The sequence below is a fragment of the Nymphalis io genome, chromosome 6 (assembly GCF_905147045.1).
Source record: "Nymphalis io chromosome 6, ilAglIoxx1.1, whole genome shotgun sequence".
Lineage (NCBI taxonomy): Eukaryota > Metazoa > Arthropoda > Insecta > Lepidoptera > Nymphalidae > Nymphalis > Nymphalis io.
The window spans coordinates 12292451-12316729 of NC_065893.1; the positions used below are offsets into that span (position 1 = coordinate 12292451).

A 24279-nucleotide genomic window follows, 5' to 3' on the forward strand; every position below is an offset into this window, starting at 1 on the left:
ATAGCATCTTCATAACCGATTATAATAGAAGAAAACAAAGCTAATGGCCGCTCTTATGAGAAGCAATTTTGTAAAAAAAAAAAAAACAAATTGGTGATACTAGTTGTAGAAAAAATATGCAGCAATAATTTTTCCTGCAATCTATAATATTCTTAGAAAAATTTTCGAAGAATGATAAGCAAACTCGCAATGAAAACTATGAATAAACAGATGCAAGAAAAACTTCAAATTCAAATTTCATGTAAAAAATGAGATACTTACGTTTTCTAAAATTTAGGTTATATATTTCTTATATAAAAGACAAATATTTATTTATTTTTTTATTTATTTATTAGGGAAACATACAGCATATCGTATATTACAACTTAATATAATAATCATATTTTAACACTTATGCCAGTTAAGTTTCCACTACTGTTTTAACAGGGAAGTGGACTAATTTTGATGTTACATAAAATATAACTATTTATGACAAAGTAAAATTTTAACGTAAATATGGTTATGGTTAATTACTAATAAGTATTTTTCACAAGATTATAAAATTTACTTAAACTATTTTTAAACAGATCAATGTGGTTGTATTTTCTATTATGACTATTACAAGATCTTAGAATAAAAGAATTTTTGAAATAATTAGTTTTATAAATGGGTATTGAAAAAGTATCCTGAGAGCGAGCGTTAAAACGAGGACACTTAAATAAAATCTCACTGAGCAGATATGGAGAATCAATTAAATTATTTAATATTTTGTAAAGAAACATTTGGTCTCTTTGTTCTCTACGTTCTTCAAGTGGCATAAAAACAGAGTCAGGAAAAGTAAATTTGTATCGCAACCTCCTGATAAATTTGTTTTGTATATTTTCAATTAAGTTGACATATTTTGCATATTGTGGATTCCAAACAGTTGACGCATACTCAAAATGATATACTAAAACCTATGTCTTTGGACGCATCATTAACTGTAATAGTTATTACGCAGAATTTTCAACATTTCACGAGTTTCACTACTTATATTATATGAAACACTTTTTAAGCAATATATTTAAAATAAAAATATTTTATAGATCTAATCGTTGTTTTGATTTGTGCGAAAAGTGTATTTTTATTTTTTAATCGATATTGTGTGAATTTCGATAATGTTTGATTATTATCAATAAATAATTATATAAATATACATTTAAATTGATAAAAACTGATTGAAGTGAACGCTTAATGTATATTACTAATATGTTACAACAATGAACTGGTTCAATTTTTTAATTAAACGTTTTCTTATATATGTATGTGAGATCAAACTCTTTCATTCATTCCATTCGTTCATTTTCATGCAACATATTAATTTATTAATTGGCAAAAAAGTCGTTAAGATATTTCGAAAATATTTCTGCTTTATTAAAGCAGTTAAGAAAAAATAATTAATCATAGCTTTCCTTAATCGGGCTCCAAGCGTATCCGCGTTGGACTCGAATTGAACGGCTAGGCCCTATCAAGGACGTGTTACAACATTATAAGAAATTCGTCCTTAAAAACAAAACAATAAATGTTATAATTCTGTATCAACATCCTATAACAATCACACTAGACTAAATAACTCGTACGTACAAAGGAATTTCATCCTTACGTTGTTTTCAAAAGATTGAAAATACTCTGTCATTTTTTGAATAGTAGTGCTAATTTATTTGTAGTTTACGAGTGTTTTCTCCTTGGTTTGTACTTTGATAGAGCTTGATAGTGCTTTGTTCCCGGATATTCAAAGGCCGAAAACTGGCTTTAGATTATATTAAACGCTGTGTTAGTGGTTTTGCTCGCGTTATGTTTGTATTATAAAATACCTGTTGCCACACTTGATAATATGCACTAACTCACAGTTTGACAATTTGTTTGACGTTTATTCTTACTGTATTGCTCTTTGTGTATATAGTAATATTTTTAAATTGTAAAGGTAGTGTCCTAGATTAGCGCGATCTAATTTTGGTGTCCTGACCGGATAGCAACCACGACGAATAATTTCAACAATCCAAATTGCGTGAGAAATATTAAAATGCACAAATATGTTCAAACACAGTGGCACCCTATTTTCATTCTTACAACCCAATGGATGGTAACCCAAGTTATATCCTTTAAAAAACTTATTGACCTGACATGATCATATATATGATACAATTATTTATTTATTTCTGAATATTTTTTCCGCAGCTTCACCTGCGTGGGGTCTGGGCGTTTCAATTTTGCTACATACCAAATTTAAGGAAAATTCGTTCAGTGGTTTAGTCCTGAAATCATAAAAGACATTTATAATATTAGCATGGTTAGTCTAGAGTTGCAAACGGGCCACCTGATATTACGTGGTCATCAATAACATCATAAACATTGGGTAAGAATGATTCCCCATTAGCTAGCTATATAAAGCTTAGCTGTATATTCTAATTTAAATCAGTTATTTATTATTAGACCGTCATCTTTATCAATTTTTATAAAGCTCTGACAACTTTTTAGTCGATCGTGACATTCCTCTTGAGTATGTGATGTTTCTATTTTTTCACATCTATTTCCTTATTAGCGTCAAAGCTCGGAAAATAGACATCAGAAATACACGAACACGGGTTTCTTCTGATTGAAATTTCTTCGTAATTTTGGAAAGGACACAACAATTTGGTCGATATAAATATATAAGCCATTAATGTGATCACTTAATTTGCAGGAGGCGATGATGGTATCTAGCGTTAGTCCCTTCTTCTGAGGTTATAATAGGACTATGATTTAAAAAACTCACATTATTACCATTATACTTCGCTGTTTTAATACAAAATTGATATATTCACTCAATTAAAGTTATAATATTAAAGGTATTATCCATATAAATATATGTTAATAACATTTAATATCAATAAATAATACCTTTTCAAACTTGTAATGTCAAACGAAATTGACAAGGATCATAGATAATAAAACATGCGATGTTGAACAACACAACAGTTAAGATATGTATAATAATTAAGATTTAATTTTCAGTCAAGGTTTTGGTTGATTAAAAATGAAACAAAATTAGTACACTGCATAAAATAAATTCGATAAGGCTGTCAGAATTATGAAATGATTAAAAAAATTTATACCATTTTTTAATATACAAATGTAATTTTATTATGAGTCGTTTATCAACTGTTGCCAAGCATATTTATAAGCATTTTCCCATAAAAGCATGCATAGCAATTTATAACGATAAAGTCCGTCTGTCGTAAGAAGGAACTTGAATACAAAGCAATGCGTTATCTATATTGAAATGTACGCGTTTCTTGTGAAATATAAAAAGCATGATGAAATAAAATGAACTGTGATGTTTATTATAATTAATTAATTTTCATACATACTTGTTACACGATAAAATAACCAAAATCAATATATACATTTTTCAAGCACTTTATTTAGACTGTTTATAAAATAGGCAGACCAAACATCAAATAACCATGGTAATTGGTCACCAGCGCCAATTGACATTGGTACTGTATAAAATGTATACAATTCCTTTCACCATCAATGCGTCGCCAACCTTGGGATTTGAGAAGCTATAACGTCTTCAGTGCCTGTAATTACACTAGCTCATTATCCTTCCAAATGCAACAGATAACTAACGACCAACTCGTTCTCATTCTAGTAGGTCTGGACAAAGCCCTATGTTTTACCCATGTTTTATTAGTGAGAAAATTCTTAAATTTTTCTACTGGAATAACTCATTTCTAAAGCGGTAGGAGCTTAGAATTAAATTATCTTCTAAGATGACATTCAAAAGTGCCTGTACTCGTAAGAGCTTACTTACATAAAGAGTAATTGTTTTGTTTTATTTTTAATTTATATTCATTAAAACATTTTAATAACGCAAATAAAAACATCAAATTTTATTTCAATAAACTTCACCGCGGTCAATCATTAACGTCACGCTACATCTGTAAAATCAATCAAAGAAAATAACAAATAACACTAAATCTATTCACAACAACATAATTCACCTTGACTCAACAGTGACCCACTTTTCAATCCGATTCTACTTTCGTTTTCGACACGGGCCACGGCCTTATCGTAGGTCATATCCGACAACACACCCTTTTAAACGTTAAATTAAAAACTATATTAACATAGTCACTAGTTGGCTTTGTTCAAGCCCATCTGAGTACCATCGACTCATATCATATTACACCACTAAACAGCAATACTTGGTATTATTATTTTCTGGTTTGAAATGTGAGTAAGGTAGTTACAGTCTCATACCATCTTAGTTCCCAATGGTGGATGAAAGGGATGCTTAAAATTTGTTATAGTGTTATTTTCTAGGAGCGGTGACAACCATTTATTATCTATAGAGTTTTTATATTATCCAGTATATCTACTTATTTTAATAAAAAAATAATCATGCCATCATCAACGTCGAGTTAATTAATTATTAAACTTAAGATAAATAAAAGTAAAAATTGACCATCTTATAGGGTGTTGATTGCTTTGCTGCCAGCGACAACGCGAAAACTGTAGTACTTTCTGTTACCAGTAATGGCAATAAGCCAGGTAATTATTATATTATATTCGATTTCGTAAGGCTCATACAATATGAAATTAGCGACGAATATTTTCGCCGCGTACCCGCTTTCGCATTTTCCAATGCGGCTGACACGCATTTTTTGACAGGAGACAGAGCCAACGTTACCTACATGCGTCAGTAAACCAGGTATAACTGTCATCCCATTCGTTTAACGCATAGTTAAAAATAATTTAATATAAGGATAAATTTCATAAAAAGGATATTATCTCACATCGTTGGTGAATCATTAAAGTTTCTTGTGGTACTTAACTATTAAATTAAATTTCACAGCGTGGAAATGCGGCCTGCGTTATGGGCAGCTTGGCGTCGGGTGGGGGTCGGGAGGGACTGTTTTAAATTTGATTTAAAATAAAAAGTCATTAATCAAATTTACATAGTTATCTTTTGTAATAATAATAATAATTGAGTATTGAAATATATTATGTAAATTCATATATGTAAGCCATGTATCTGAAATTTATTTTATACCGTCTTTTTGTACACCAAAGATTTAAAAATTATTAAAAAAACGGTTTTTTTTTATTTAATTAAAAATATATGTATATATATGCCGACACTAACTAGTTCTACTAATAATTTATTTACTTATATACAATGATATTATAAATAATATTCTGTTACGTCCAAGTATTGATGAAGATAATAGACATTGTAATTTAAAAATATATAATTATTATTAAAAACGAATGTGTAGTTAAAATATGTTAGCATGTTGAAAAAGATCAACAAAACTCTCGGAATGCAATAAAAAACAGGAAGCTGGTTAAAATTTATTTATAACTTATATAAAATAATAATATGCATATTTTTTTATATATTTTGTATATTAGATTATATCCATACTTCCGTGTTTTACAGTTACATGCCTTAGCAATTATGCTACCTGAAAGTATTTGTTTTATGGACTTTAAAAGACATATATATTAGCACAGTATCATCTTCGAAAGAAACAAAGAAATACCTTTATTGCCACAGAGTACAAAAATAATCAAATAATGAACTATTATTATTAATGAAACAATTTTATGTTAAATGCTATTTGATATCCAAAAGGAGTCTTGGAATAGCTCAAGTCGAAACACAGTCCTGGTACAAAGCTGGAAAGCTGGTCCATTTACTTCGGACATTTCGCAAAATTAACAAACCATTTTTTCTAAACAATAACCGGTAATATATAAATTAAAAAAAAAAAGCAATTGCAGAAGACAAATTCATGGACAAACAAAAACAAAAAAATTGGTAGTGATTTCAAATAGCTAAATAAATTATCAAACGCTGATCATGAAATTTAATTTTTAGTTATTTTTACGAGGCTTTTTGAAATATAATTTTGTATACAGTAAATCCTTTATGTAAATTATTCTTATATAAGTCACCGGATAATATTTTAAGCATAATTACTTTATAATAATAAATCTAGCGGGATTGTTAACTGACAAAAAGTTATTAACTGAACATTCATAATTCATTTTGTTCTTCTTTTAAAACATTATTCATTATTCATTTAAAAATGACAAACGAGAACAAAGAAACAATAAAACGAATTAATTGTTTATATTTCTTCTGACTGTACACATAGTAACAGCCTGTGAATGTCCCATTGCTGGGCTAAGGCCTCATCTCCCTTTTGAGGAGAAAGTTTGGAGCTCATTCCACCACACTGCTCCAATGCGGGTTGGTGAAATACACATGTGGAAGAATTTCAGTGAAATTCGACACATGCAGGTCACATGTTTTCCTTCACCATTAAGCACGAGACGAATAATAGCACATACAAATTCAGTGGTGCTTGCCCGAGTTTAAAACCTTGATCATCGGTTCAGATTCACGCGTTCTTACCACTAGACCATTTCGGCTTTTTTACACTGTAGTGTATGTACGTACATGTATATATACATATATGTACACGGAAAAATTAAATAGAAAAGATACTTAATGCTATTTTAAATTAATCGTGTTCAAAAGCGGACTTATCCCAAAAGGGATCTCTTCCCTTCAATAGTAACGTGCAGGGTTGAATTAATATGCTTAAATTTTTCAATATGAAATAAACCTCAAACGATAAAAAAAAACAGTCTTACGACCGTTTTTTTTTAAATCATTTAATAGTTTTTGAGGAATTCCTAACGTTCCTATACAGTAACAGTAACAGCCTGTAAATGTCCCACTGCTGGGCTAAGGCCTCCTCTCCCTTTTAGAGGAGAAGGTTTGGAGCTAATTCCGCCACGCTGCTCCAATGCGGGTTGGTGGAATACACATGTGGCAGAATTTCGATGAAATTAGACACATGCATTGACTTGATTACTATAAAATAATTAATATCTGCGCATTTGTGTAATTTCTTAAGAATGAAAATCGTGGCCAAAATCAGTCAGGAAGAGATGATCACCATACGATAAATAAAATGAATGATTGCTCAAATCAACATCCTAGTTGATTGTATCATTTCCTCGAATATTCTTTCTAGCATAATTATGAATATGTATTGAAATTAACGTTACAATTCAAAGTATAAAATATATGTTTAGCATAACAATTACTTAAAATTTGTACGCATCAATCATATCGTCAACCGCTTTACAAAAATAATTACTTAAATAACATACGCACGTAAACAAATTTGACTTTTAAACATTTATTTTTTGTTAAATCACGAGTAGATTTGTCATCACTGCCATGAAACTTTATTGATTCGCATAAATGATGAATGACAAAATACACTAATTATCTTAATTAAAAAAATATATAAATATTGTATTTTAATTTAAAATAAGAAGACAATTAGTCAAATGGATCACTTAGGGCAGTTGAACATAAGAAATATTTACCGTTCCTAACATCATCAATACAACACAAAAGATGTTATGTCTCTTTTGTCTTAAATTACACTGGCTCACTTTCAAACCGGAACATAACACGAAGTATTGCAGTTTGACAGGTGGAATCTACCCTGATTACCTAATATTAACTGAAGGTTTTTAACAATCATCGTTCTCTAGCCCTGATCCCATTATTTGAAGTCGTTAAATATTCTTTATAACACTGAGGAAAAAAAATGATTTATATAAAACAACGGTATAATAACGGTTTATATAATACTATTTTTTATCTCAATACTAAAATATAAATTACTCTTTACATTCCATTAAATAAAAATATAAAAATGTCCAGGATTTGTACGCTCGACCCTCAGTTCTAAACACTACACTGTGATGGTCGTGTTGTGTAAGTCTAAAATAACCGTCGCACGCGCATAAAGGTTAAGGACATTAGTCACCGTTTATTTAATAACTAAAATACACACTTATTACTATACTTATTAATATAATCTATGCAAGAGTTAGTGCCTTCAGCAAAGAATTAAATAATTTCGATAAGAAGGTCCAACATTTATTTATAAAAGCCTAAAGTCGAATTCATAACGTTAAAATTTTGATATTTGCTAAAGATTATTTTACTAACCAGATATTTATGTGCCAAGTAACGCTCTGTAGTGTAGTAGTAATCTAACGTAATAATAGATAAGGGAGACATACCTAACTGTTTGGTTTGGCAGTGCCTTGGCAATGAAGCCGCTTTCAATGCCAATGAGCCAGTGACCATCACAAATCTGCTATTAGTTGACTTATCTATCCTACTCTCAATAATAATGAATAAATAATTATATATAAATAAATTAATAAGAGTTAACAACTCAGTTGAAGAATAACTTTTTGCGTTAGAAATGCTTTACTCAAACGTTACATATAGCAACGTTTGAAGTTTTAACTGGTGGTAGGGCTTTGTGCAAGCTCGTCTGGGTAGGTACCACCCACTTATCAGATATTCTACCGCAAAACCGCAATACTTGATATTGTTGTGTTCCGGTTTGAAGGGTGAGTGAGCCAGTGTAATTCCATGCACAAGGGACATAGTATCTTAGTTCCCAAGGTTGGTGGCGCATTGGCGATGTGAACGATGGTTAACATTTCTTACAATGTCAATGTCTATGGATGTTAATGACCACTTACCATCAGGTGGCCCATATGCTCGTCCGCCTACCTATACTATAAAAAAAGAAGTCTTATTACTCTTACAATCAGTAATTATATAGCTACACTTTCGTAGTCTACACTATAGTAGTTAAAACTAAATCCGGATAAAACTAGAGTAGTGACAAATGGAAACAAAAACGCTTAGAGTATACCGATGAGTAAATCTATCTGGGACAGATAATTACTCAAAAAGATTCTATGCGCCAAGAAATTGAGAGGAGAATCACAAACGGATGGAGGAGATATTGGAGCTTGAGAGAGACTATGAAAGACAAAAAACTTCATATAAAACTAAAAAACAATCTATTTAACACCTGCATACTACCTGTTCTTATGTATGGTTGCCAACTTTGGCCTCAACCCAGGGATTGACAAACAAACTTGCAACATGCCAGTATGCAATGGAAAGGAGTATTCTGAACGTTAAGAAATCCGATAGACTGTAAAACTGTGTTATCAGAAATAAAACAAAAACTATAGATGTCAGACTGAAAATCAGAAGACTTAAATGGAGATGGGCAGGACATATGGTAAGAGGTCACGATAAATGGACAAGAAAAGTTACAAGATGGTACCCCAGAGAAGGTAAAAGGAAGAAAGGTAGACCACTAAAAAGATGGGATGAGGATATTAGACAGGTAGCAGGAGTTACGTGGAACAGAGTGGCACAAGAAAGGTCAGAATGGAAAAGGTTTGAGGAGACCGTTGCCAATAGGCAAACAGATCTGCAAACGATAAGCAAGTCCCAGATACAGCAATGAGTCTGGGTTTAATATGTTGGAGTATTGTTTTTTTGGTTTGAGATCTGAATGTATGGCTATTATTTTATCGTAGTCAACGTTGCATTCAATATCATGGATTTGCAATAAAAAATGTTCTTTTTTAATTATTGTATGATTGAAATACAAAATAAAAGAAATAAATAACACATAAAATTCATCTTTTATTATAAAACAATGGTATTAATATTCAAAAGTACATATAAAGACCATTTTCAATGTACATAACTGTAATGAACTGAAATTATCATTACAAGTGTGAAACAGGTCTTTAACGTTTGCACAGTGCCTTGATATAATAATTACAATTGTGCTTTTCACTTACTTAGTAGGTATTATTTATTTTATATCACTACCGTCCGCCCCGACTTCGTCTGGTTTGAACAATCATTCGGTATCTATCTTAATAAATATTTTATAGGAAATTTTTTGATACTTTGGTTTGATAGCTCGATAGCTTGGCCAAGGTTTCCGAAAGCCAGAAATACATTTTTATAGTTGCACTTTTAATTATTTTTAATGTCGCACGATCTGGTTATAATCACAGCTTATACTGTGTCAGGAGTTTTATCAAAACCGGATCACTTAGAACCGGTTACACTTACAACAATCAGAATACCCGGAGGTCACTCAGTGCAATAAAAGGATCCGATCCAAGTCCTTTCATTTTGCACTTTCAAGCATATACACAATATACAAAAATACGATGTAAAGTTTTGTGTTAATTGTAGGCTGGGTATGATTTAAGAGTAATAAATAAAAACTTTTCTTGTAACCAACCATATTATATTATATTTAAAATAAAATGTTTTTCTTATATTCAATTTTACTTTTTGTAAGGGAAATCCCCATAATATAAAGTAGTCTAGCTTTATCTAGCTTCATAGATTAGAATATTTCATATATTTGATATGATAATCATTTTATTCTATCCAATAAGCTAACTTTAGTACATTTTAACTACATAGTAACGAAAGAACCGTCTAATTTATAGCCTATTAGCATCCTGTTGCGTAGCAACGGCTACGTCACTGCCTACGTAATATCCTATAGGGCTACGTGCCCGTAGACCTAAGCTTACACGTAGTATTATATAGAAATCAAAATTTTTTTACTATTCGTTTTTATTGACCTTCAGTTTTAGTTTTATTCTCATTTTAAAATCGTGTTAAATGTATTTGTAAAATGATAACTACACGCCGAGTACTAGAGTCGACAAATACGTAGAACTAAACGAACTGTCAAGTCTCGAGAGAAATAGAAATATGTCGATTGATATTAGAAAGAATGAGACAGAAATTATAGCAACAAGTTGTGGGGGAAACGCGTTATCGCTAGTGACGTCACGACCCTTTCACTCGTGAGCCGCAAGTCGCATTGAAGCCGGCGTTCGCTTTAGTCCACGCGGCTCGGTCACTGCGTGAGTACGTCTCGCGCACTGTGTTCCTAAAACAGACCCCGCGTAACTCTTAGAGTAAAATAACTAACTGTTGAACTATCGTACGGGACGTTACCATCGCACGTAAACGGTCCATTCGGTCCTCCGTGTGTTAACTCCCGAAGTGATATCAGCCACGATGGGCGTTATAAAAGTGACTCCGGACACCGCGTCCCTCATCTCTGCCTGTGATATGCTCGACGATATGAAGGTAAATCATGTGATGTCAGGGTATGGCTTGGGTCCAGCGGCGGTGTCGTGCTAAAGAAAAATTCTCGCTTTATTTAGCGTGCGTGGGTAGACCGATGACTCGTCACGGGATCTCGCGTAAATTGAAAATATGCGCTTTTACGATACGCTGTTCGGATCGCGATGTTATATGTAATATCTATGATGATTTCGGAATGGAATTGATTTCTACTCTTTACATAAAGCATTCATGAATATTTATCTTATTAATGAAATATTTCGTTCGCTAACGCGACGCTAATGTCTAAATAACTATTTCTTTTTAATTTTACTGATTTTAAAACGGTATTCGTAATACTCTAGTGATAGCCATTGTATTTAATATTGCTTGTTTCTTTGAATTGATTGATCGTTTTTTTTTTATTTCAATTAACGCGCATTAATTCGATTAAATAAAAAAAATGTTTCCTTCACAATTCGAATACAATTGATTAGCGATTTATAACGGTTTATGTATGTTTGCCACGATATGTTTTTTACCTAATATATAATGTAAAGTCGTGTTACAGGAATTGTTGTTCTTATTAAAAAATGATATTACAAAATTTATTCAACTTTTAACTTCTTTCATATGTTCCTGATCAACGTTTAACGATATAACGAAAATATAAATGTAAAAAAATAGTGATATACATTTCTATTATATATTTTTATGAAGGTAGATGACAATTAGTGAGTCAAATCGTAAAATGGTAAATATGAGTATGGTAATCAGAATTTATTTAACAACGATTTTAATAATTGACACAAGTTTCTTAGTTCTCGAATGTTTTTTTTTTTCATTGAGTCGAAAACAGCCCATTGGGCAGATATGGGTTAATAAAATAAGTAATATATTAAAAATAATAAATGATCAGGTACAATTATCTCCGAGCCGAGATGGCCTAGTGGTTAGAACGCGTGAATCTTAACCGATGATCGTGGGTTCAAACCCGAGCAAGCACCACTGAATTTTCATGTGCTTAATTTGTGTTTATAATTCATCTCGTGCTTGACGGTGAAGGAAAACATCGTGAGGAAACCTGCATATGTCTAATTTCATTGAAATTCTGCACCATTTGTATTCTACCAACCCGCATTGGAGCAGCGTGGTGGAATAAGCTCCAAACCTTCTCCTCAAAAATAAGAGGAGGCCTTAGCCCAGCAGTGGGACATTAACAGGCTGTTACTGTACTGTACAATTATCTCGCAGTAAATCTGCTGCAGATATAAAAATCGGCACCAAAGTCGATATGGGTGGACCTATTAATTGATTACAATGACGATTGTCATTCAATTTGTATTCGGAACAATTTCTATTCACACGGTGAAATTTTCAACCGCTCGGCGACGGAAGCGTTACCCTTATCAGTTGTTTGTGATACGATTGCTATAGACAAGAATTGGTACGTGAGAACCCGCAAATACCGCAACGATGCATGCTATCAGTGTTGCTATCAATTATTTTTTTTATTTAATAAATGTGATTTACTAATTTATTAAGAGTATTTTTTACATTTTATTTAGCCGTTACGTTATATTTAATTTATTTTTTTACGTTATTTATTGAAATATTTATTGATGTAGTTGCCGTTTTTTGCAAATAATCATGCCTCGCTTTGAATTTATTGCTTATTTTATTCTTTTTCTTGTTGCAACAAAAATTTAAATAATTGCTTAAATTTTTTTATTGTTTTAAGTTGCATCACGAAATAAACTATGAAATAAATATAATTATTTTTAGAATATTTATAAGACAAATAGTTTTTTTTTTCAACTACGTCCATACAATGTCTGATCTAATTGCTGTTATCACCTAGATAATCGCTGTGTAAATGGTTCGGAATAAGTAAATTCTAGAACTTTTTAATATAGTATAAATTCAATTAAATAGTAATTAACTATTTAATTGAAATTGCGATCATAAATAAGTATTGTGTTATTCACGGCTTTATATCGACATATTATTCACAAAGAATACACTATAGCTTTAAAAAGGCCTCATACATTAATATATAAGCCAATTTAATCAAAATATTATAAATTAAAAAGCTAATTTTTATTATTGAACGTAAACAATAAAACTATCAATAGAATAATAAAATTTGAATAATAGAACGAGAAATATATAATATGTAGATATGCTTCTTTTATTGCGCGAGTTTCGTAATGATCATGACATTTGTTATATGATTTCGATTCAATGATAATTAGGGCATCCTGTATGCTGGAATGGTAGGGTTGGCACCTACTTTTCATTTATATGATTTTATTAATTAAATACATAATTTCTCTACTTACAAAGTTGTTATTTATACATAATATTTATTAGAAGTTATCTTTTATTCTGTTTCATTCTTTACCGTTTAAAAATAAACAAAGTTTAAGATATCTTTGCCTTTTAAACAAGTTAAAAAAAACTGAAACAATTGAAAAACATCACATATATATAATTGTACATGTGATTCAATTTCAGAGTAAATCGAGATTTTAACACCAATTTAGGCATTGTATTAGAATTCGCAGAGTAGTGCGAATTCCTCGACGACTAAATGCCAATCGAGTCGCTCACGCAATGTTTTCGCCGGACTCAGCTAGACGCACGCGCACCGCGCATGCTCCGATCGACAAAGGATTCTTTGTATTAATTTGGTTTAATTTACTCAAACGCATGCATAAATTCAACGTTTTCTATAACGAGACTATAGATATATCTTAACAATGTATATAATTTATAATATATATATACTCCTGACACATCTACAAGAAAATCGAAAATGTATCGTTAAAGGATAATCACGTAAACTTTCCATTCAACCAATTAATAATCTACTCTGTTTTTTTTTTTCATTTTAATGTATATTAAACGTATTATAAACTATATCATTTAGTTTGAGATTAAAAAAACTTTGCGCAATAAAATACGCAGATTATTATAACGAAAATTACATCGGCCTTGCAACGCAATAATAAATATTACAACTAGTTTATAATTGAACAAAGAGCGGCAAAAAAATAGCAACAAAGTTGACCTCTACTTGCAGCTGTCTAAAGAATTTGAGGTTGTAACGAAAATTATTAATTCTAAAGTCGAGTCGTGATCGCGGCATCCTTGACGGCAAGTGTAGCATTTTCTAATATACAGGATGAGCTTGGTATGTGGGTCGTTTTGTAACTCAATGTCGCGTGTGTTACATGTTACACGTTTCGCCTTAACGACTGTAAATAATATCATTTTATATAAGTAAAGCTTTAAATTAATACAACTATATTACCTAATATAAAATTTTTAAATAAGTCGTGCTTTTAACGAAACAATAACTGTAGTAATTAAAATATTATCGAAAGATTACAAATTCTTATGTTTGTTCATTGTTTCCTGTATGTTGCAGGCTTTATGGATAAATATAAAGGATTGTATTTTAAAGTAATTACTTAACAATAGTATTTACTTTTCTATATTTATTAATTAAATGTCGAACCATTGTTTCAATTTAGTTGTCTTTTTTAGTAAATACATTTAAACGTAAGTACCTAGCTGCTATTAATTTTTTATTACTGATTGAGTATGTTAATAATGTTTTCCGCATATTAAAATACAACTTCGCCTTGACCATATTTCATAATTAATACAATCTCTTTAATAGCTTCCCTATTAAAAACTGTATCGTTCATTGTATTTGGGTATTGCTGTGATTAATGCGTAAACAACAAAATATCTTAACATAGATGGCGTTGTGCTTACATAAGAAGCGTTTTAAATATTTTTTATTTTAATGAGAGGTGATTAACTAAGGAGTTTTGTCTTGTGTCTATAATTACACTGGCTTACTCACCCTTTAAACTGGGACATACTAATGTTATTTAGCCTTATAGACGATAAATGTCGTCTTGTTGTTGTAGTAAATTTACTTATAAAAATCATAATCATCGAGCTACGTTCATACTTGAAATGTCAATAAGATTTACGTAAAACAGCTGTTGCCTCACGGGGAACTGTAGGACGGAGTTAGTATGCGTCCCGCGCGATTCGTCGATTTTCCTCGATAAAGCCCTTGATACAGTAAGGGCATTCCGTTGCAACATTATCAATGTATCTAATATTCAAATTGCATGAACTTGATCCACATAATAGCGATTTACCTTTGATTACTAAACGTCCTTTAAGTTTAAAACTCGTTTAAATTCAAATGATTTTTTTTTTAAATTAATAATCGATAAAACAATTAATAAAAATAAAACCTCTTTTTTATTTTTATGAATGTTATCGCATATCATATATTTTATGAACCAAATATAATATTCTAAAACGGTTTGTTAGTCTGTTTTTTAAAAGTAACGTAAAATATTACTGTCCTTCACGTGTCCTTGTGATCGTCACCAAATATAACTTCAGCTACTCACTCTTTATTTGTGTCTTTCTTTGCTATCAAATAAATGATTTAGAACCTAATTTCTAACAGGACAACGGTCATTTTTATTTACAAAGCTTCGCTGCTATTATTACTATATGTTAATCAGATTCGCTAATTCAATTTAATTCTTGATGTTACTTAAATATGAACGTAAAGTCAATCATAATATACGCTATATTCGCGTGACGAACTCGTCAGCGATGATTATAAAAACTTGTATGGAAATTATATGATGTAATATCCGAAAAGAACGTTGAATCATTTGAATAATATAACATTTATATTATTGTTTTTTTTTTATATATTCTTTTATAAATGACCAGTGTTATTGTGTTGTATGAACTATAGTTTACGGTCAAATGTATTATATACTAAAAGTCATAGGTTACTGACACGTACACGCGTGGAAATAATTAATTAATTAAGATGAAATCGCATTGTAATTTATATGATAATGTATTTTTTTTTCATTTAACACATCAGTTTTGTTTGAATTTACGTTTTATTTTAGAATGTAAATAATAGGTGCTTTCTCTCAGCTTAATTAGGCATATATTATAAATAACTTAATCAAACTATTATTATTCAAACGGACTTACATTACTTTTGACTCTGTAATTTCTAATTATATTTATGAGCCGAATAAGAATAATAAATTTATAACAAAATTGCAATTTACGCAGATAGAAGATTTACGGCAATGCTTTATAACTACAGCAATCAATTAAATTTACTTAACTATACGTAATGAAGCACTTTTCAGTATATTAATTTAATGAAATTAAGTACATTGTTTCTAATTTTGAAACGAACAAAATTTGATGTAACGCAATTTTTAATGCTATTAAATATATATTTTTTGTTTATGTATGTACATCAGCGCTTACTGTTTTAAAACTACAATGTTGCAAGTACATTCCTTTGCAATATTAATCAGTCTACTATTCGAATTTAGAACGTTGTTCAAATAATTTAAAAGAAAGTGAAAATGGATTCCTTCCCGCGACTGCGTTCGTACGCGACGGCGACGAATCCCGCGACTCGAGCTAGTTCCGTTCCGTGTTACGCAGCGCACGTACGCCGAGGCCATGCTAATTATCGGCCTCACGAAATCGAAAGTACGTTCGTCTAGATGTGGGTTGTGAATAACGTGTAAAGAAACGTAAGCCGTAACTTACCGACTTCGATTTTATGACATACCGATTGGATTGTTCCTTTGTTAACACAATTATGTTTATTTTAAATTTCGAATCACTTCTATCGTTTGTTTTTTTTAAATCGGATTCTTGAATGACTTGTAACGATGACCTTTATCGTCTGCATTCCAGACGGCGTCAGTAACATTTGAACGCAAATTGAGTCTGTCGAAATCGAAAGCATCGTTCCAAATTAAATTATTGTTTTAAATTAACTCGGTAAAGCATTCGCGTATCGGCCTCGATTACGGATATCCGAGAAGCATAAAGTTACATAATATTGATACTTTTGTTTCTTATCTTTTGTTTTTAGCGCGAGAGCACGATCACGCGATCGTCAAGGTCAGCGCGAATTTTGACAGATGCCGCCATTTTGTCGAAATCGGAATTTACAATACGAATATAATAAGTAATAGGTGATATTCGGGTGCGTAAAGCGTGAAATGATCACACGACACTCCGTCTAGTAAAAACATCGTTTAACATAAATATTCAACAAATGCAATCTAAGCTATTGAAGGTTTTCCGTTCGTTCTATTGATTTCGCGACAAATTGTACATATGTACGCAGTAGGTACGTATCGAGTTGGTAATTGAATTATGTAGAAAAAAAATCAACGTCGGTAATTGACTTTTATGGTTGTTGATAATATTTTTTATCGGTTTTCGTTGGACATTTGTATAGAAACTTCAGTTATTATTTAACTATATCGATAAGAACTATTAAAAAGATAAATGAAATCATTTTTATGTAGGGAAAGATATTTTGACATTTAAAATAGGTATTATAAGTTTTGTACATTTCCTTAAATATTTAAGTTTAAAACCTTTTAACTTTAGGCTTTATAAATGGTTAAAATACCTAAACGAAAAAAATATAATATATATTGTATTTGAATAAGAACAACTTTACATCATCTGTATCTACATTATTTAGACAATGGTTCGATCTTATAAGGCCAAGAGATCTTGTTTTGACAATAATCAAAATCGTGACAGCGCTTTAAACGCTTGATGGTGGTATCTATTGTTAACGCGTGTTGTTTACAACCTGTATGATACTTAACATATATAGATATCAATTGTTTGTATTGATAATAGCACGTTGAAAATATACGGATTAATTTTCCATGTGTTTTCGTTTCGCTGACTTAAATATACACAAATAAAATATAAGAATCATCAAATCGTGACCGCGTAGAATGCTAGCAGCATTTCCCCTTTGAATCGAAATTTCGAACCTCTTAATATTATTATTATTTTTATACTTTCAAAAGTAAATATTTTATTATTTCCATTATCATGTATTAGTTTTATAATCTCAATAATAAAGTATATCTTATCAACGAATTGCGCAGTGAACACTTTCTTTCATATCTATAAAATAAGCATATGTTTTTTTTTTTTTCATAGAATAGTAAGGCGAATGAGCATATGGGCCACCAACGCCCTTAGACATTGGCATTCTAAGAAATATTAACCATCGCTTACCAACCTTAACATAACAATACCAGGTACTGCTGTTTTGCGGTAGAATATCTGATGAGTGGGTGGTACCTACCCAGACGAGCTTGCACAAAGCCCTACCAACTATTTACGTATTTGCTCTTTATTTATTTTAAATTATAAAGCAAAAGTAATGAGGATTTTTTGTCACTCAGGAGTAAGTCAGTTAGCTTGTATATGTAAATCGCTGATGTTATGTTATTGTCTCAGCCTTAATTAGCGCAGGGATCTGTGCTATCTCCCATACTCTTTCTTTTGGATATCAATGATATGCTTTCTCTTGGGAACATACATTGCTATGCAGATGATAGTACAGTGCATGGTGGATACCACGGACGCGCAGTGGCTGGGCGGGCGGAAACTGAGGAGAGGCGGGAGAATCTTGTCATTGAACTCGATAGGACGTTATAGCTCATCGCCAAATAGGGTTCTGATAATCTTGTTGAGTTTAATGCCAAGAAAACACAGGTATGCGCTCTCATAGTCATCGAAAAAGTCACCATTATACCCTCATCCTTCCCTCTGTGGCACACCGCTGATGATACAAAGCAAAATCGCCATGCTGGGGATGGACGTTCGCTGCGACCTTAGTCCAAGGGATTACATCGTGGCTATTATAAAAACAGCTTCACGGAAACTCGGAGTTCTGAACAAGGTGCGGCGTTTTTTCACGCTACAACAACTGTGCCTGTTATACAAAACATAGGTACGGTCTTGCGTTGAATATTGCTCGCACCTTTGGGATGGCTCCGCTAAGTACCTACTGGAGGCCTTGGACCGGTTGCAGCGAATTGCAGTACGAATTATTGGCAACGTAAAGGTCACAAACACCCTTGAACCTTTACAATTGCGTCGTGAGATAGCAGCACTGAGCGCTTTCTATCGACTGTATCACGGCGAGTGCTCTGAGGAATTATTCTCTCTAATTCCTGCTTCCCCCTTCCTTCTTAAGTCTAAGAGCTGGTTCTCGATGTCACCGCCTAACTGTGACATCAATTCCATCCCGCACAAAGAAATTTGGTAACTCCTTTCTTTGTCGCACTACCAAAAAATGGAATTCCTTACCAGCTCACGTGTTCCATTCCTCTTACAACCCGGGTTCCTTCAAACGAGGCGTGAAGAGGCATCTTGCGGGTCGGCAAGGCCCGTATACGGCTAGTACAGAACATTCTTCCTGACTGTACTGGCCGTCGTCGCGTTTGGACTCTACTACCACTTACCATCAGATGGAGTAGAGTCATTTGCCATCCCGGCGAATATAAATGTTATGACGTACGTTTTATTTTCTAAATTTAAAAGTAGGCACGAGGTACCTCGATGAAATGTTAACGAAATGTTAGCTCTGTTACACCCTCGTGTCTGGCCAAGCTCTTCAAGCTGTCTATCTTCCCCAGTTCCTCTCCGTTCGTGTCTGATGGCGGGCTATGTGACTGAGGCAATAAAGTGCGCACCTATGCTTGCTCGCTCCCTTGCACAGTTTGATGCCTCCTGCGCAGATGGCTAGTCTTAGAATAATAACGTGGCAGATTTCTGGCCAGAAGAACGTCATTTACATTAAGCAATAGACATGTTTTAAGGAAAATACATAAATAATCTGGAAACCTAATTAAGACTATATTTTATTATTATTATTACAAACATTCATTGTATATCTAATCTCTATGACACAGAGGTGACTCTTCATCGTTGCCATTTTGATTCATACCAAATGTTTTATTATATTTATTTTAAATATGAGGTCTGTACTGCCTCGATCGTGTAGTGGTGTAGCTAACTTTTTCGGAATATTTGTTCCGACAAATAAAAGTTAGCGGATTTTATTGTCAAACGCATACTGAAAATCAGTTTGCAGTTAGAAATAAGCGGCTACAAATTGTATCGCGATTCTCGAAATAACTTAGTAATTAATTCTACGCCAGTAGAGCGTAAAAACAAACCTGAATGTTACCGCAGAAAATGGTTGTGAAACGTCAGAGAGTTATATGCGACATTCACCATATTAATTATAAAATTTCAAGGAATACACGAATCAAAATAGTACATCACTATAAGTCGGTTATCAACATTTCACGGGTGAATAATGAAAAGAGTTCCTGTAGAGTACAGAAAAGCACTGCTTCTTAGATCGTATTAGGTTGCGGTCCCATTGGACTGTGAGGGTTAGGAAATAGATAATGCAGCTATTTGCGCAAATTCTCGTACATTTGATAGTATCCGTTGATAACGACCTCTGAAGCTTAATCGGTAAGTAGGATATTATCATTATCAATGTAGAATGTTCACAAAGTAAGAAATATTTCGGTTCTTCTGCTAGACTTCTTGACGCTTATAAATCAAAGTTTCTATACTGAATAAAGATATTTACACTTTTTAAAGTAACAAATCCATACTTAAATTCTAACATCTAAATTATGATGCTGCATGGAAATAAAACAAATTAAAATCAATATAAAACAGTAACAGCCTGTTAATGTCCCACTGCTGGGCTAAGGCCTCGTCTCCCTTTTGAGGAGAAGGTTTGGAGCTTATTCCACCACGCTGCTCCAATGCAGGTTGGTAGAATACACATGTGGCAGAATTTCAATGAAATTAGACACATGCAGGTTTCCTCACGATGTTTTCCTTCACCGTTAAGCACGAGATGAATTATAAACACAAATTAAGCACATGAAAATTCAGTGGTGCTTGCCCGGGCTTGAACCCACGATCGGTTAAGATTCACGCGTTCTTACCACTAGGCCATCTCGGCTTGAAATCAATATATAGACAAGATATAATAAAGAGACGGTTGGACAACACCTCTGAGGAGATACAAAAAAGAAAATAATAAAAAAAAACGAACAACTACGCGATGGTCTCGTCACGTGGATATTATATTTGTTTTATACTACATACATAATTATAACGTATATATAAACTTCTGCCTACCCTCATATGTTGCAACCTCCTCCAGACTTGCAAAACCGAGAAGGTCTGAACTAGGCAAGTAAGTTTACCTAACTTCCTAACGCAAGCGTTTTAGTTAGTTTACTAACTAAACTTACAAATACCATAAGAGTTTTCAAGTTTCTGTGTTTTTTATCATTATTATATATTTATAACATATACTTACACTTGAAAGAATTTAAATGATTATTTCATGCAAAGAATTCATTTCAAATAAATGACGAAATATTTCGTATATGATAAATGCTGCGTGGAAATTAAGTTTGCTTAAATAAAAATAAACTCAACCAAAAGTGGCGCATTGGTAATGTCTGGAATAGTTAATATTTCTTACATCGTCAATTTCTATGGACGGTAGTGATCACATACCATCATGTAACCCATTTGCCCGACCGCCTATCTATAACATAATTTTTTTTTAATATTAAAAAAGGTTATGGTGTTGTTAATTCAAAATTGAATTATAAGAATTGAATTATTTTTAATATCGATATATTTCACGTTATAATATATCAACGTTCGCTTTCATTAAATGTTACTACACAGGGCATTAACCTGCGAGCTGGTGTAAGCATTGTTTGGAAATATATCACATTGTTGTTCCGCGCTCGCACTTTACTGTTCGCACGCAAAACACGAAGTTCATGATCGGTAAAGTTACGGTGTCAATATAAGCGATAACTGATACCGCTAGGTGCTAAAACTTTAAATAAATAAATCGTTATGTCACTGAATTCCGGCGAAAATAAAAAAATATAATTCAGACTATTTAATTTAATGTTCAATGGAGATAATAAACAAATAAACTTCGTTTGGCAAAATAGATCCCGTATAAAGTGGCCTTATTTACTAATAAGATAATTGTGATGAATCGCTTTAAATGATTGATAATTGTTATGTGTGGTATTGAAAATGTAAATTATTTACGTAATTAATGCCCATTTTCCAAATTAATGATGATCCGTCGTTATGTTGTCGTTCTTATGTCGTATTTCACAAAGCCCTACCACCAGTTATATAACTAAGCGATATGTATAACATACAAGCTAACTGCCTTACTCCTCAGTGACAAAAAAATCATCATTAATTTTGCTTTACAATTTAAAATAAATAAAGAGTAAATACGTAAATAGTTGGTAGTGCTTTGTGCAAGCTCGTCTGGGTAGGTACCACCCACTCATCAGGTATTCTACCGCAAAAAAGCAGTACTTTGTATTGTATTGTACCTATTCTATAAAAAAAACGACTGAAACGAATTATTTGTTCACAAAAGTTTTCGTATAGAAAATTGCACATTATTGCCTCAATCTTATAGTCCCATGAGACTGCTATACGACCGGATATAGACATGGCAGAATCAACGCTTTATATGCTTTCCGAGGCACGGATATGTAGCAGTTCCAACTGTTGAAATCGGAACTGCCGCTGAAAAAGCTTTTCACGACCCATCCCAGGGTTTGAAAGTGGAACTCGAAATCTAGTTTCTTCAAGCTTCTTGACCAACGAAACATTTGGTTCATTTAGTTGCCAAACTAAATCTAAGTACACCACTTACTAGTACACGCTACATATTCCAGAAGTTTAATGTTAGCCGTACATAATTAAGTGCATAATTCTCGTCAGTGTCCCGCTTTTACCATATTCTTATGAATGATGTGTATTTCGTGGGTTAAGATATGATAGGACTAAGATGTGCAAACAGGTTAATTAGTTAGTTCCATCGTAATAACAACATACCTATGTATATAAGACATGTCCATAACATCATTCAGCTTGTATATATATGTATGTTAATAAATCTCTTGGTATTTCTACACGTACTTATCAGTCGTCCGGCTTCATTTCGCTTGTCCATTCTTAGACGTCAGTCTCTAAATCTCCACTTGCATTATATTTACGTCATGACACTAGAAAATAGTCATTAGTATCAAGAAAAATAACTGAAATTACGACATTTTTACATACTTATTGTTACGTAGCTAAAGAAAATGAAAATATTTCAAAAATTTTAGTGCGCCAATTTTTAGTTATGCTGCATTAACATGAGCTGGCCTATCAACGCGTGCATATTGTCTTTCATTGAATTTTGAAACGTTAACATAACATAGCTTTGACATTTCATTTTTACAAGTGGTAGGGCTTTGTGCAAGCTCGTCTGGGTAAATGCCATCTATTCATCAGATATTCTACCGCAAAACAGCAGTACTTGGTATGGTTGGGTTCCGGTTTGAAGGATGAGCGAGCCAGTGTAATTACAGGCACAAGGGATATAACATCTTAATTCCCAAGGTTGATGGCGCATTGGCGATGTAATAGATGGTTAATATTTCTTACGATGCCAATGTCTATGAGCGTTGGTGACCACTTACCATCAGGTGGCCCATATTCTCGTCAGCCTACCTATGCAATAAAAAAAATTTAAAAAATCTATGCCTCCACTTAAACTAAAAATACATTAACATAAATTGATATTTTTAATCTTTTTAATAATGATAAATCAACTAGAACACTAGTGGTAGATGTAGAACTGAATATACCATATTTTACGTACAAGAGTGACTCGTGTGTGACATATATAAACGCTAACAGTGCTAACGCTCCTTTACCCAATTCAATGTGCGTGATAAATGAAACTATTTTTAGAACATGATTTTTATACATGACAAGCCATACCTGCGATTCAATTCGTGTCTACATATCGATATAATAGTTAAACTGAGGATATAAGATGTTATACATATACATACATTATTACTTCAATATTATCAAGTATTACCCAAACAGAATGTAACTTAGCTTGAAGATAATCTGAACGGCAATTGCTCGACTAATGAGCGTTCAATATTACAGTCAGAATATCAAGTCTAACTTTGCATATAATTAAAAAAACTGGCATATAGTACATTTTGTCTTGAATGTCATTTTTATCAAAGGCCACTCGAGTGACCTACATTGTTCACTTCTCTTTGATTATCATTTCTGAGAATAGATTTTACAACAAACAATAAAAGAGATTTTTTATACTTTATAATTACTTGGCCTGAATCAAGAAAAGCACTGTCCATCATCATAATATAGTTTGCCCTAAAAATGTACCATTCTCCCAAGACGGTTTTGACTGAAACAATAATACTCGCGGCTCTTATTGT

The 24279-nt window shown here is 32.3% G+C and overlaps 1 protein-coding gene across 2 annotated transcripts in view; it reads left to right on the forward strand.

Moving 5' to 3' along the window:
• Window positions 1-24279, forward strand: part of LOC126768930 (terminal nucleotidyltransferase 5C) — a 226821-nt gene that overhangs the window by 195584 nt on the left and 6958 nt on the right. The window contains exon 1 of one of the 2 annotated variants that reach the window (XM_050487398.1): window positions 10790-11050. The exons of the other annotated variant lie outside the window; for it this stretch is intronic. Coding sequence (XP_050343355.1) covers window positions 10979-11050 — 72 coding nt within the window. The 5' untranslated portion in view covers window positions 10790-10978. Of the gene's footprint in view, window positions 1-10789; window positions 11051-24279 lie in introns of those variants that run through there. 2 annotated transcript variants of the gene reach the window in all.